Source organism: Anomaloglossus baeobatrachus, chromosome 5 (genome assembly GCF_048569485.1).
Source record: "Anomaloglossus baeobatrachus isolate aAnoBae1 chromosome 5, aAnoBae1.hap1, whole genome shotgun sequence".
NCBI classification, from domain to species: domain Eukaryota; kingdom Metazoa; phylum Chordata; class Amphibia; order Anura; family Aromobatidae; genus Anomaloglossus; species Anomaloglossus baeobatrachus.
The window spans coordinates 204829074-204844787 of NC_134357.1; the positions used below are offsets into that span (position 1 = coordinate 204829074).

Below are 15714 nucleotides of genomic sequence, written 5' to 3' on the forward strand. Positions count from 1 at the left end.
TTATTTGACCTCATGTGGATTACGTCAGTTGTTTTGGGGGTTAACAAAGGGGTGAAAGAGGGTAGGGGTTTTGTATTTTATTTGAAATAAAGGATTTTTTTGGTGTTTGTGTTTATTTCTTTTCACTTACAGGTTAGTAATGGGGGGTTTCATAGATGCCTCCCATTACTAATCTAGAGCTTAGTAGCAGCTGTGAGCTCTAGTTAACCTCTTATTACCCCAATTGCCACCGCATCAGAGAAATCGGGATGAGCTGGGTAAAGTTCCGGGATTGATGCATCCTATTTTTAGGCTGGGGGTCCAATAAGTATGAGTTTCCCCAGCCTGAGAATACAAACCCCCAGCTGTTGGCTTTATCATGACTGGGTATCAAAATTGGGGGGAGACCGCATGCCGTTTTTTTAAAAATTATTTATTTAAATAATGTAAAAAAGCCGCATGGGGCCCCTCTTATTTTGATACGCAGCCAAGATAAGCATATGGCTGGGAGGCTATAGCCTGTAGTTGTATGCTTTATCTGTACTGGCCATCATAATATGGGGGGACCCTACACCAATTTTATTTATTTATGTATTTTTACACCAATAGAGACACACAGACAGCGCCTCTGATTGAAAGCAGTCAGACACGCTGTCACACAGGGTGGGGGCACATCTGACTGCAACCAATTAGAATATAAAGAGAAGGGCTGCACATCAGTGACAGTACAAGGGGAGTAAATATAGAGCAGAAACTGCTATGTGAATACTGACATGAAAAATACAATAGCTATATGTAAAAATGAAAATATGACAATGGTATCTGCATAACTGCTATGAACTTTAAGAATAAAGAGAAATTTAGCTATTGAATTGATCAATACAACAGAGCCCCAACACCTAGTCTCGGCATTCTCTTACATTGGGGTGCTTAGTTAATGTGTGTCCTCTCTTGCAGTTAAAAAACGTTATTTCTTACTTAGTTTGCAACCAATCAGAGACATGGGGACTGCCGGTGGAAGCAGTGCATATGCATGAAGGATAATGAGAGGTCCCGGAAATAGTATGAGTGGCCCAGAAGCAGTGTACAGCCGCACAAGAGACTCTGTAAATACAACGCTCCTGCTTTGCCATTTTTTTCTTTATTTTGCCAGACGTGGATCGTTACCCGGAGTTCCTTGACAACTTCAGGCCCAGGGTCAGTGCTCAGGTACTTTTGAAGCTGCGCAGATCCGGACTTTTACAGTCCAGATCCACTCATCACTACTCATAATCAAACCAATTTGTACGATATCTATAAAGTTATTGGCTGCATTAAATTTTTATGTTCAAAATTGTCCACTTACCACTGCTACCACAATCAGCACACGATATGAGCTCTTCTGGCTTTTTTTCTCGATTGGATTCCTTCGTACCGAGGCAAAAACTACAGATGGGAATAGGATCTGCATGAGGCTGTGAATAAAAAAGGTATAGCAATACTCTGAGTACAAATATATACAGTACAAATGTCACTATCAGCCATTTAGAAAAGAAAAATGTAACCCCTTCCCTACATGGCGATTTTCAATTTTTTTGCACTTTTATTTTTTCCTCCCCTTTTTCCAGGGGCAACATCTTCACATAGATGTATGAGGGCTTTTGTTTTGCAGGACATGATGTAGTTTTGAATGACACCAATCATTTTACCATTCAATGTACTGGAAAATGGAAAATAAAAACTTCCAAATGCAGTGAAATTACAATATGTGAATTAGGCTTGTTTTTTTGCATGGAGACCAGACTTTTTAAAGATACCATTTTGGTGTAAATACGACATTTTGATTGCTTCTTATTCCGTTTTTGTTTTTTGTGTAGAGTAATGCCGGCGTCACACGGTACGATCTATCGTGCGATCGCACGAGCGATCGTACCCACCCCTGTCGTTTGTGCATCACGGGCAATTAGTTGCCCGTGGCGCACAAAGTCGTTAACCCCCATCACACGCACTTACCTGCCAGACGACGTCGCTGTGGGCGGCAAACATCCTCTTCCTGAAGGGGGAGGGACGTTCGGCGTCACAGCGACGTCACACAGCGGCCGGCCAATAGAAGCGGAGGGGCGGAGATGAGTGGGACGTAAACATCCCGCCCACCTCCTTCCTTCTCATTGCCGGCAGGACGCAGGTAACCTGTGTTCGTCGTTCCCGGGGTGTCACACGGAGCGATGTGTGCTGCCTCGGGAACGATGAACATCCGGAGCACAGAAGGAGGACCGACATTTTGAAAATGAACGACGTGTCAACGAGCAAAGATAAGGTGAGTATTTTTGGCCGTTCACAGTCGTTCGGAGGTGTCACACGGCACAATATCACTAACGATGCTGGATGTGCGTGACGGAATCCGTGACCCCGACGACATATCGCCCGATATATCGTACTGTGTGATGCCGGCATTAGGCTATGTGCCCATGGGACAACGTACCCGCGGATTCTGCCGCGGAAGCCTGCAGATTTATCTGAATTTTCTAGTTAAATTCGCAGGTTTTATCAAGTACAGACACTCCTCATGTTATCCTATGGAATTTAGGGAGTGTATCAATGGTGCGGTATGTGCGGCTGCGGAATATGCTGCGGACGTTCCGCAGCCGCATGTAACTGCATGTCAAATATTCATGCGGAAATCCCGCTCCTCCACTATGGGGATACATGGTAGGAATTCCGCAGGTATTTCCGCACTTGTCCCGCAGGTTTACCGCAGCAAAAAAGCTCGAATCCCGCAGCAATGGATAGCTGCGCATTCAGGACAGCAGCTGCAGTAAACCTGCCAAAAAACCTGCAGAAATATCCGCGGGTACAATGTCCCGTGGGCACATAGCCTTATAGTAACAAAAAAAACCACAGTTCTGACATTTCAATTTGTCTTTTCTCATTACAGCATTTACCGACTGTGTTAATTCATTTGATAGAATGGACTTTTATGGATGCGGTGATACCAAATTACAGTGCCTACAAGTAGTATTCAACCCCCTGCAGATTTAGCAGGTTTACACATTCGGAATTATCTTGGCATTGTGACATTTGGACTGTAGATCAGCCTGGAAGTATGAAATGCACTGCAGCAAAAAAGAATGTTATTTATTTTTTTATTTTTTTTTTAAATTGTGAAAAGTTTATTCAGAGGGTCATTTATTATTCAACCCCTCAAACCACCAGAATTCTCTTTGGTTTCCCTAAAGTATTAAGAAGTATTTCAGGCACAAAGAACAATGAGCTTCACATGTTTGGATTAATTATCTCTTTTTCCATCCTTTTCTGACTAATTAAGACCCTCCCCAAACTTGTGAACAGCACTCATACTTGGTCAACATGGGAAAGACAAAGGAGCATTCCAAGGCCATCAGAGACAAGATCGTGGAGGGTCACAAGGCTGGCAAGGGGTACAAAACCCTTTCCAAGGAGTTGGGCCTACCTGTCTCCACTGTTGGGAGCATCATCCGGAAGTGGAAGGCTTATGGAACTACTGTTAGCCTTCCACGGCCTGGACAGCCTTTGAAAGTTTCCACCCGTGCCGAGGCCAAGCTTGTCTGAAGAGTCAAGGCTAACCCAAGGACAACAAGGAAGGAGCTCCGGGAAGATCTCATGGCAGTGGGGACATTGGTTTCAGTCAATACCATAAGTAACGTACTCCACCGCAATGGTCTCCGTTCCAGACGAGCCCGTAAGGTACCTTTTACTTTCAAAGCGTCATGTCAAGGCTCGTCTACAGTTTGCTCATGATCACTTGGAGGACTCCGAGACAGACTGGTTCAAGGTTCTCTGGTCTGATGAGACCAAGATCGAGATCTTTGGTGCCAACCACACACGTGACGTTTGGAGACTGGATGGCACTGCATACGACCCCAAGAATACCATCCCTACAGTCAAGCATGGTGGTGGCAGCATCATGCTGTGGGGCTGTTTCTCAGCCAAGGGGCCTGGCCATCTGGTCCGCATCCATGGGAAGATGGATAGCACGGCCTACCTGGAGATTTTGGCTAAGAACCTCCGCTCCTCCATCAAGGATCTTAAGATGGGTCGTCATTTCATCTTCCAACAAGACAATGACCCAAAGCACACAGCCAAGAAAATCAAGGCCCACGTCATTAGTTTTTTAATTATTTCATGAAATAAGTGAAATAATTAAAAAAAAAGGGCTTCCCTATATTTTTGGTTCCCAGCCGGGTACAAATAGGCAACTGGGGGTTGGAGGCAGCCCGTGGCTGCCTGCTGTACCTGGCTAGCATACAAAAATATGGCGAAGCCCACGTCATTTTTTTGGTGGGCAAAAAACTTCTGCATACAGTCCTGGATGGAGTATGCTGAGCCTTGTAGTTCTGCAGCTGCTGTCTGCTCTTCTCCATACAGACAGACAGCAGCTGCAGAACTACAAGGCTCAGCATACTCCATCCAGGACTGTATGCAGACGTTTTTTGCCCCCTGAAAAAATTATGTGGGCTTCGCCATATTTTTGTATGCTAGCCAGGTACAGCAGGCAGGTACGGCTGCCCCCAACCCCCAGTTGCCTATTTGTACCCGGCTGGGAACCAAAAATAACGGGAAGCCCTTTTTTTATTATTTCATGAAATAATTAGAAAACAAATGACGTAGGCTTCGCCCCATTTTTGTGTCCAGCCAGGTACAACTAGGCAGCTGGGGATTGGAATCCGCAGCACAGGTTGGCCTGAGCTTTCTGGGCCCCACTGCTGCGAATTGCAGTCTGCAGCCGCCTCAGAAAATGGCATTTTCATAGAAGCGCCATCTTCTGGCGCTGTATCCAACTCTTCCAGCACCTGCCTGCTATACCTGGCTAGCATACAAAAATATGGCGAAGCTCACGTCCTTTTTTTGTAGTTTTTTGCCAAAAAAAATAAAAAATGCTTCCCTGGATTTTACATTGCCAGTGAAGGTAACACCAAGCAGTGGGGGTTAGCAGCCAGTAGCTGCTTGGATTACCCTTAGCTAGCAATACAAAAAATGCAGCGGGAGCCCATATATATTTTTTAATTATTTATTTAAATAACTAAAAACAAAATGGGCTTCCCTGTATTTTGATTGCTGGACATCACAGTGCTGTAAAAATAAATCTTTAAAAAAAATGACGTAGCGCTCCGCGGTATTTTTGATTCTCAGCGCAGATAAAGCAGACAGCTATGGGTTGCCACCCCCATCTGCCTGCCATTACCTTGGTTGGCAATCAAAATACAGGGAAGCCCATTAATTTTTTCTATTTAAAAAATAGTTAAAAAAAAAATGACGTTGGGTCCCCCCATTTTTGATAGCCAGCTAGGGTAAAGCAGACGGCTGTAGCCTGAAAACCACAGCTGGCAGCTTTACCGTGGTTGGGGATCCAATGTGGAGGTCCCCTCAGGCTCTTTTTTATAATTATTTTATAAATATTAATAATTACACAATAAAAGTAGGGTCCCCCCCAAATTGGATCACCAGCCAAGGTAAAGCGGACAGCTGTGGTCTGGTATTCTCAGGGTGGGAAGGTCCATAGTTATTGGGCCTTCACAGCCTAAAAATAGCAGGCCGCAGGCACCCCAGACGTGGCGCATCCACTAGATGCGCCAATCCTGGCGCTTCACCCCAGCTCATCCCGTGCCCTGGTGCAGTGGCAAACGGGGTAATAAATCGGGTTGATACTAGCTGTAAAGTCACCTGAGATCAAGCCCAGCAGTTTGTGATGTCATGGCGTCTATTAGACACCCAACATCATAAACTGTCAGTACTAACAAAAAAAAAAAAAATCGACAAAAGAAATTTATTTGGAAAAACAGTCCCCAAAACATTTCCTCTCTCACCAATTTATTGTAAGAAAAAAAATAAAGGGGTCCCACGACGACTCTGGACCGTCTAGAATATGGGGGGGGGGGGGGGCACTCAGGGAACGTATCCCCCATTTTCTAGGAGTGCGGACCCTTCATGTGAGGAGTGTGGGTGCAATGAATCTGCACTCACTCTCCCCGGGTCCACAGCAGCAGAGTCCATGTCGTAATGGTTGCTACCAAAGCTGCAATGCCCTGCTCATGAGGTAAGGGCATGCCTAATCAGGAGAACTACTGTAGAGGAAGCTCACTGGTATATAGGTGCTCAGAGGTAATAATAGATAAAATTAGTGAGTAACCTCGGCACTCTAAATCTCCCAGACTAAGTCAGTAAGTCACAACGGATAGTAATGCAAAATCTTTATTGGTCCGTATTAAGAAAAAAAATTTTTTCATAAGCATATATATTTTTGTCCAAAACAAGTTACAAATGACGTTTCGGCCTGAGCCTTCGTCAGATTGGACTTATCTGCATGTAATCATGAAAAATGACAATAATCAGTATCACATAAGAGTGAGAGAACAATAACATAAACTCGAACAATGTAGAGGTACAATTGGGATGCAGCAAAAAAAATTGCAACACAGCAAGAAATGAAACACATGATACAAATGTCATAATACAGTACAAGGACAATATAGTAATGACAAATATGGGGTCAGAGTAGGCTTAGACAGCTCTGGTACGAAAGAGATGTCAATCAAAGTAACATGTGCAGTAGGTGTAGAGCTACACTATGCATGGCAGAGCTAATGGGTAGACCGACCATAGAAAAAGAACGGAGAAAAAGTGGAGAAAAAGTGGAGAAAAAATGTAGAAAAAGTGGAGAAGAAATGTAGAACAAAAATGTAGAAAAAATGTAGAAAAAGTGGAGAAAAAATGAAGAAAAAGTGGAGAAAAGGTGGAGAAAAAATGAAGAAAAAGTGGAGAAAAGGTGGAGAAAAAATGAAGAAAAAGTGGAGAAGAAGTGGAGAAGTGGAGAAGAAGTGGAGAAGAAGTGGAGAAGAAGTGTTTGTTCATGCCAGATGGGAGATAAATAATTTTTTACCGGCGCTGTCATTTACTGTAACGTGATCATCGGTGTACGGTGTATACCTGTGATCACGTGAGCGGGGACCGGAAAAACCGTCCTGAATCATGATCTCCAGGGTCTCAGCTAGCCCTGAAACCCCGGAGATTTTCTGACGCTGGGGGGCGTTATTCACTTATTTCTGCCTGCTGTTTATAAACGGCAGATCAGAATAAGGCTACATTAACACGACCGATCCATTTTTGCGGTCTGCAAAAAACAGTCTGTTTTTTTTTCACGGGTTCATCCGTGTGGCATCCGTTTCCGTTCCGTAGACGGTCCGTATGTCATCTGTTTGTCGTCCGTGTGCCTTCCGTTTTTTTTTGTGTACTGCAAAAAAACTGAAGGAGGGTAAATGCATAAATTTACCCAGGATCCATAGCTTCATCCTACATGAGGCGGTCACATGTTCACTCCAGTGCCATTTTCTACTGCTTTTCACAGCGTAGAGCGCTCTGGTGATTTTCTTGTGCTTGTACACTTCATATCAGTCTTTTCTGTCATTATAATGGCAGAAAGACACATAATGTCCCACTCTCCTGCATTTTGTAATTTTGCACCCTTTGGTGCCTTTCATGTGGCACTAAGGGGTGCTTAGCTTTGTATTTAGCAAAAAAAATGAAAAAAAAAATGACGTGGGGCTCCCCCTATTTTTGATAGCCAGCTAGGGTAAAGTAGACGGCTGCAGCCTGCAGACCACAGCTGGCAGCTTCACCTTGGCTGGTAATCCAAAACTGAGGGCACCCCACGCTGTTATTTTAAATTAAATAAATAATTTAAAAAAAAAAAACACGTAGGGGTCCCCCCAAAATTGGATCACCAGCCAAGGTAAAGCAGACAGCTGGGGTCTGATATTCTCAGACTAGGGAGGTCCATGGTTATTGGTCATCTCCCCAGCCTAAAAATAGCAGGCCGCAGCCTCCCCAGAAGTGGCGCATCCATTAGATGCGCCAATCCTGGTGCTTCGTCACAGCTCATCCCGCGCCCTGGTGCGGTGGCAAACGGGGTAATATATGGGGTTAATACCAGATGTGTAATGTCACCTGGCATCAAGCCCTGGGGTTGGTGAGGTCAGGCGTCTATCAGATACCCGACATCACCAACCCAGTCAGTAATAAAAAAAAATAGACGACAAACACATTTTTATTTGAAAAAACACTCCCCAAAACATTCCCTCTTTAACCAATTTATTAGAAAGAAAAACAAATCCAGGTCTGGTGTAATCCAAGGGGTTGCCATGACGATCCACACTGTCCCAGTCAATGAAGAGCAGAATGTTCCCCATTGGCTGGGAGAGCAATGCAGTGACCTGAGCTAACATCAATGGGCCAGCCCAGGTCACTGCAGGGGATGACGAGTGCTGCTGTCAGCGAGGTACATTACCTGCGCTGATCTCCAGCACACTGACAGCACCTGTCACTGAGTTCAATGACCGCCGCCTTCACAGCCAAGTATCGCGAGAGGCCCGTGACGTCACCGCTAGTCAGTCTCGGGTCGGAAGCGAGAGAAGGTGATGTGACAAGCGGCGGCCATGGAGGACAGTGACAGCGCTGAGGTCGGGATGGCGGGACTTCATCACCGCAGGTAAGCCGAGCGGGACCATGTGTGCAGAGTGTGTGTGTGTGTGTGTGTACGTGTGTACATACCGCGGGCAGGAGGGGGCGGAGTGAGCTGAGCGGGGAAGTGTGGGCTTCCTGCACGTAACTAGGATAAACATCGGGTTACTAACCAAAGCGCTTTGGTTGGATACCCGATGTTTATCTTGGTTACCAGCTTGTGGCAGGCTGCCAGCGATGGCTCCTGCACACTGTAGCTGTAAAAAGCCCTGCTTTTTGCTGCTAGAACCGTTCTCGAACGTATCTAGAACTATCGAATTTTAGCAAAAAAGCTCGAGTTCTAGTTCGATCTAGAACAGCCCCCAAAATCACTCGAACCGCGAACTGGAGAACCGCGAACCGCGCTTAACTCTAATGAATACAACCTGATAAAATGTAATAAACAGGAGAAAAAAAAGGGAATGAATAGTGCAAATATTTTATTATCAAAGAAGAGGGAACAGAGGGGGTTCGAGTGGATATACATAAAACGTTAAGTGGTTAAAAACATACAAAACATGGGGCTTGGGTGTGGGCATAGGGTACACGTATTATGCATAGCTGTAATTGAAACAGATGGGTACATAAGGGTAGTAAATACAGGTAGGGTAGAGGATGTAAAAACTGCAGGCAAGATACTGTATTAAAGTGTCAGTGCATATACTTCCATAATAACTCATAACAGGAATAGACAGTAAGATGCCTGCATATCAGATGATTTTAAAGTGTCACATGCATAAATAGCCTAACTCACAGGGCATAGTAGCCACCATTAGATGTAGGTACCCACCAATAAAGTGCAATCGTGCAGATGTCAATAATGAAAGCCCAAACAGCCAGATACCAGGGAGAGGAGTTCCCCCCAACCCACCAACACGTGTTTCGCTATTAGGGGGCTTGTGCACCCCGTTAGCTTCATCAGGAAGGGAGAAAGTCATAAGCGCTTTGCTAAAGGCAGGTACATTTAAATGTACCGCCTTGTACTACTTCCGCCCACGTCACCACATTGGTCGACACATGTGCGGCCGTCCACAGCGTCACCGCGGGCGGGGAAGCCGTCAGACAAACAGGGCGCGGGAGCGGAGATGCGTCATTCCGATCCCGCGCATGCGCCGGCGACACCAAGACGGCACCCAGCCAGCGATGACGCGGGGGCCAGCAGCGCACGCGTGCAGCAGGATGACGTGTATAGCGGGAACAGATGGTAATAACAAGTAACCAAGGGCCAGTTTGACATGCACAACGGGCACAGATGGTGACAACAGGAAAAAATAGACCAGGGCTACCATGAGAGAGGAGAGTATAAAAGTTTCGGAATATCATCACATAAAAAGAAAAAAGAAAAAATGCCACGTTATACATAATTATATAAAGAGATTCTAGTGAGTTCTATGTCAATTCCGGAACAAAGATGATATCCATTTCATTCTTTATCCATAATGTAAAGGGCAAAGTCATCCAACGTAAGAATCTTCAATAGGTCATTCTCTCAAGACACAATAAATGGCAGATAATCCAGGTCTGAACTAAATAAGAGAAAAATATGGTACTTTTAGTACAAAGCGTATAACATGCGCTTATGCGAAGGGGGACAAAAGAATAAGGGAAATTTAAAACCATAAAAACGAATATGCATAACATAATAAAAGGGGTTGATAAGGGTGGGCAGCTATGTTATAAGAATGGTGCAAAACTAATAGTTTTGATCAGTCCCTTGTTGAGGGTGCTGATCCACCGGGCCTCACATTGGGCCAACCTTTTTTTGAGGTCACCGCCTCTGGATCCACCACTCACCACGTCGATACCCCTTATCTGCAGCCTAGAGGAGTCACAGGAGTGAAACGCTTTGAAATGTCGAGGAATGGTCTTTAGGAAGGTAATACCATCGGTAGATCTGGCAGCCTCAATATCGCGCACGTGCTCCCTGACCCTAATGCGGAGCTCACGGGAGGTGAGCCCCACGTAGATCAGGGAGCACGGGCATGTGGCATAGTAAACCACGCCCGTTCTGCAACTGAGATAAGAGCAGCAGCAGGGAGAGAGCAGTGTGCCTACAGGAGGGGGGAGCAGTGTGAGTGCAGGAGGGGAGAGCAGAGTGAGTGCAGGAGGACAGTGCAGTGTGCCTACAGGAAGGGGGAGCAGTGTGAGTGCAGGAGGACAGTGCAGAGTGAGTGCAGGAGGGGGGAGCAGTGTGCCTGCAGGAGGGGGGAGCAGTGTGAGTGCAGGAGGGGAGAGCAGAGTGAGTGCAGGAGGACAGTGCAGAGTGAGTGCAGGAGGACAGTGCAGAGTGAGTGCAGGAGGGGGGAGCAGTGTGAGTGCAGGAGGACAGTGCAGAGTGAGTGCAGGAGGGGGGAGCAGTGTGAGTGCAGGAGGGGAGAGCAGTGTGCCTGCAGGAGGGGGGAGCAGTGTGAGTGCAGGAGGGCAGTGCAGAGTGAGTGCAGGAGGACAGTGCAGAGTGAGTGCAGGAGGAGGGAGCAGAGTGAGTGCAGGAGGACAGTGCAGAGTGAGTGCAAGAGGACAGTGCAGACTGAGTGCAGGAGGGGGGAGCAGAGTGAGTGCAGGAGGGGGGAGCAGAGTGAGTGCAGGAGGACAGTGCAGAGTGAGTGCAGGAGGACAGTGCAGTGTGCCTGCAGGAGGGGGGAGCAGGGTGAGTGCAGGAGGGCAGTGCAGAGTGAGTGCAGGAGGACAGTGCAGAGTGAGTGCCGGAGGGGGGAGCCGTGTGAGTGCAGGAGGACAGTGCAGAGTGAGTGCAGGAGGACAGTGCAGAGTGAGTGCAGGAGGACAGTGCAGTGTGCCTACCGGAGGGGGGAGCAGTGTGAGTGCAGGAGGACAGTGCAGTGTGAGTGCAGGAGGGGGGAGCAGTGTGAGTGCAGGAGGACAGTGCAGAGTGAGTGCAGGAGGACAGTGCAGAGTGAGTGCAGGAGGGGGGAGCAGTGTGCCTGCAGGAGGGGGGAGCAGTGTGAGTGCAGGAGGGCAGTGCAGAGTGAGTGCAGGAGGACAGTGCAGAGTGAGTGCAGGAGGGGGGAGCAGAGTGAGTGCAGGAGGACAGTGCAGAGTGAGTGCAGGAGGACAGTGCAGAGTGAGTGCAGGAGGAGACAGTGCAGAGTGAGTGCAGGAGGGGGGAGCAGTGTGAGTGCAGGAGGACAGTGCAGAGTGAGTGCAGCAGGGAGAGAGCAGTGTGCCTACAGGAGTGGGGAGCAGTGTGCCTGCAGGAGGGGGGTAGCAGTGTGAGTGCAGGAGGGCAGTGCAGAGTGAGTGCAGGAGGACAGTGCAGAGTGAGTGCAGGAGGGGGGAGCAGAGTGAGTGCAGGAGGACAGTGCAGAGTGAGTGCAGGAGGACAGTGCAGAGTGAGTGCAGGAGGACAGTGCAGAGTGAGTGCAGGAGGGGGGAGCAGAGTGACTGCAGGAGGGGGAGCAGAGTGACTGCAGGAGGGGGGAGCAGAGTGAGTGCAGGAGGACAGTGCAGAGTGAGTGCAGGAGGACAGTGCAGTGTTCCTACAGGAGGGGGGAGCAGTGTGAGTGCAGGAGGGCAGTGCAGAGTGAGTGCAGGAGGACAGTGCAGAGTGAGTGCAAGAGGGGGGAGCAGTGTGAGTGCAGGAGGACAGTGCAGAGTGAGTGCAGGAGGGGGGAGCAGTGTGAGTGCAGGAGGACAGTGCAGAGTGAGTGCAGCAGGGAGAGAGCAGAGTGAGTGCAGGAGGACAGTGCAGTGTGCCTACAGGAGGGGGGAGCAGTGTGAGTGCAGGAGGACAGTGCAGTGTGAGTGCAGGAGGGGGGAGCAGTGTGAGTGCAGGAGGGCAGTGCAGAGTGAGTGCAGGAGGACAGTGCAGAGTGAGTGCAGGAGGGGGGAGCAGAGTGAGTGCAGGAGGACAGTGCAGAGTGAGTGCAGGAGGACAGTGCAGAGTGAGTGCAGGAGGAGACAGTGCAGAGTGAGTGCAGGAGGGGGGAGCAGTGTGAGTGCAGGAGGACAGTGCAGAGTGAGTGCAGCAGGGAGAGAGCAGTGTGCCTACAGGAGGGGGAGCAGTGTGCCTGCAGGAGGGGGGAGCAGTGTGAGCGCAGGAGGGCAGTGCAGAGTGAGTGCAGGAGGACAGTGCAGAGTGAGTGCAGGAGGGGGGAGCAGAGTGAGTGCAGGAGGACAGTGCAGAGTGAGTGCAGGAGGACAGTGCAGAGTGAGTGCAGGAGGGGGGAGCAGAGTGAGTGCAGGAGGGGGGAGCAGAGTGAGTGCAGGAGGGGGGAGCAGAGTGAGTGCAGGAGGACAGTGCAGAGTGAGTGCAGGAGGACAGTGCAGTGTGCCTACAGGAGGGGGGAGCAGTGTGAGTGCAGTAGGGCAGTGCAGAGTGAGTGCAGGAGGACAGTGCAGAGTGAGTGCAAGAGGGGGGAGCAGTGTGAGTGCAGGAGGACAGTGCAGAGTGAGTGCAGGAGGGGGGAGCAGTGTGAGTGCAGGAGGACAGTGCAGAGTGAGTGCAGCAGGGAGAGAGCAGTGTGCCTACAGGAGGGGGAGCAGTGTGAGTGCAGGAGGACAGTGCAGAGTGAGTGCAGGAGGACAGTGTAGAGTGAGTGCAGGAGGACAGTGCAGTGTGCCTACAGGAGGGGGGAGCAGTGTGAGTGCAGGAGGACAGTGCAGAGTGAGTGCAGGAGGACAGTGCAGTGTGAGTGCAGGAGGGGGAGCAGTGTGAGTGCAGGAAGGGGAGCAGTGTGAGTGTAGGACAGTGCAGAGTGAGTGCAGGAGGACAGTGCACAGTGAATGCAGGAGGACAGTGCAGAGTGAGTGCAGGAGGACAGTGCAGAGTGAATGCAGGAGGACAGTGCAGAGTGAATGCAGGAGGGGGGGAGCAATGTGCCTGCAGGAGGACAGTGCAGAGTGAGTGCAGGAGGGGGGAGCAGTGTACCTGCAGGAGGACAGTGCAGAGTGAGTGCAGGAGGGGGGAGCAGGGGAGAGTCCAGCACTTGTGTCTTCTCAGGTCCCCCTGTACCTGCAATAAAAAAAGCAGAAACAGAGGGGACTCAGAGAAAGCAACGAGAGGAGCCCTCAGTGCCCCCCCAGTGCTGCCATCCTGTGTCCTCAGTGCTGCCATCCTGTGCCCTCAGTGCCCCCCAGTGCTGCCAGCCAGTGCACTCAGCACCCTCCCCCCCAGTACTGCCAGCCTGTGCCCTCAGCGCCCCCCCCGCAGTGCTGCCAACTTATGCCCTCAGCACCCTCCAGTGCTGCCAGCTTGGGCCCTCAGCGTCTTCCAGCCCTGCCAGCCTATGCCCTAAGCATCCCTAGGGCCAGTATGTATGCCCCACAGTCCACCACTGTCAGTATGTAGGCTCCACAGGCCCTATTAATGTGTATGCCCCCCCACTGACCCCAGTAATGTTTATGCCCCCCCCACTGACCCCAGTAATGTGTATGCCACCCGAGTAACATGGATGCCCCCAGTGATGTCTATGCACCCCCAGTAATGTGTATACCCCCTGGTGACCCCAGTAACATATATGCCCCACCCAGTGCTGTCTATGCCCCCTGTGCTGTATTTGCCCCCAGCCATCACGCAGTACGGCCTGCACAGCCACATACCATAGAGGAGCTGGACGAAGACAAGCGGGGGAGGTGAGTAAGGCTGCTGCCGGCTTCCCCATATTAATCCTCTAATGTGTCTATGTGTATGATGTGTGTATGACTGTGTGTAGATTTACGTCTGTTTATGTGAATTTTGTGAATTTTTCTTCAAATATGTGTGTACTAGCTGTACTATCGTCGGTCGGTCTCTCTCTCTCTCTCTGCCTGTCAGTCGCCTCCCTCTCTCATACTCACAGCTCACTGGAGTCTCGCTGCACAGCGTTCACACTGCTCCGGCGGCTTTTCCTCTTTTGAAAATGCCGGCCGCTCATTATTCCATCTCATATTCCCTGCTTTCCCAGCCCACCAGCACCTATGATTGGTTACAGTCAGACACGCCCCCACGCTGAGTGACAGCTGTCTCACTGCAACCAATTACAGCCGCCAGTGGGCAGGTCTATATTGTGGAGTAAAATAAATAAATAATTTAAAAAAACGACGTGCGGTCCCCGCTTCCCCCAATTTTGATACCAGCCAGGGTAAAGCCACACGGCTGAAGGCTGGAATTCTCAGGATGGGGAGCTCCATGTTATGGGGAGCCCCCCAGCCTAACAATATCTGCCAGCAGCCGCGCGGAATTGCCGAATCCATTAGATGCGCCAGTCCCGGGACTCTACCCGGCTCATCCCGAATTGTCCTGGTGTGATGGCAATCGTGGTAATAAGGAGTTAATGGCAGCCCATAGCTGCCACTAAGTCCTAGGTTAATCATGGCAGGCGTCTCCCTGAGATACCTTCCATGATTAACCTGTAAGTTAAAGAAGATAAACACACACACCTGAAAAAATCCTTTATTTGGAGTAAAAGACAAAAAAAACCCACCCTCTTTCACCACTTTATTAATCCCCAAATACCCCTCCAGGTCCGACGTAATCCACATGAGGTTCCGCGATGCATCCAGCTCTGCTACATGAAGCTGACAGGGGCGGTCACAGACCAGACCGCTCTCTATCAGCTCCACACAGCAACTGAAGTGAGCCGCACGATCAGCGATGACGTCACTCAGGTTACCCGCGGCCACCGCTGGATCCTCCAACTGTTACAGCAAGTTTCTCGAGTGACTGAAGTGAGCAGCGCGATCAGCGATGACATCACAGGTGAGTTGCGGTCTCAGATGGAGGACTCCAGCTGGCCGTGGGTAACCTGAGTGACGTTACCGCTGATCGCGCTGCTCACTTCAGTCGCTCGGGATTTGCGGTCACTGGTGAGTCCTTCACGGGTGACCGCTAACGAGGACGCGACAGACAGAGCCGCGGGGTGACAATGAAGTCGGGTCATCCGAGTTCATTCTCATCGCGCGACTCTGTCTGTGTCTGCTGTCAGCGGGCATGTAGTAGAGCTGAATTGACAGGGGAACGCACTGCCAAAAATGCATGCAAAACACATGGAAAATGCATCCAAAATGCATGCGTTTTGGATGCATTTTTTTTTTTTTTTTACAAACACAGTGTTTACATTTGTCTAGTCTGCCAGAGGGTGTGTTCTTTTCCAGACTGCACAGAACGCAACGTGTGCACATACCAAGCTGAGGTCACACTGGCATATCACATGTGATGCGATATGCTAATGACCCTCGGCTCCTGCTGTGCTGTGAGCGTGAGCCATTACACTGTGATCTGATCCTGCA

General features: G+C 49.4%; 1 protein-coding gene across 2 annotated transcripts in view; it reads right to left on the reverse strand.

Moving 5' to 3' along the window:
• The window catches only part of KAT6B (lysine acetyltransferase 6B), a 745545-nt gene that overhangs the window by 498289 nt on the left and 231542 nt on the right, over positions 1–15714 (reverse strand). For both annotated transcript variants that reach the window (XM_075349101.1, XM_075349100.1), the window contains exon 3: positions 1325–1433. In XM_075349101.1, the coding sequence (XP_075205216.1) occupies positions 1325–1433 (109 nt within the window). The remainder of the gene's footprint in view (positions 1–1324; positions 1434–15714) is intronic.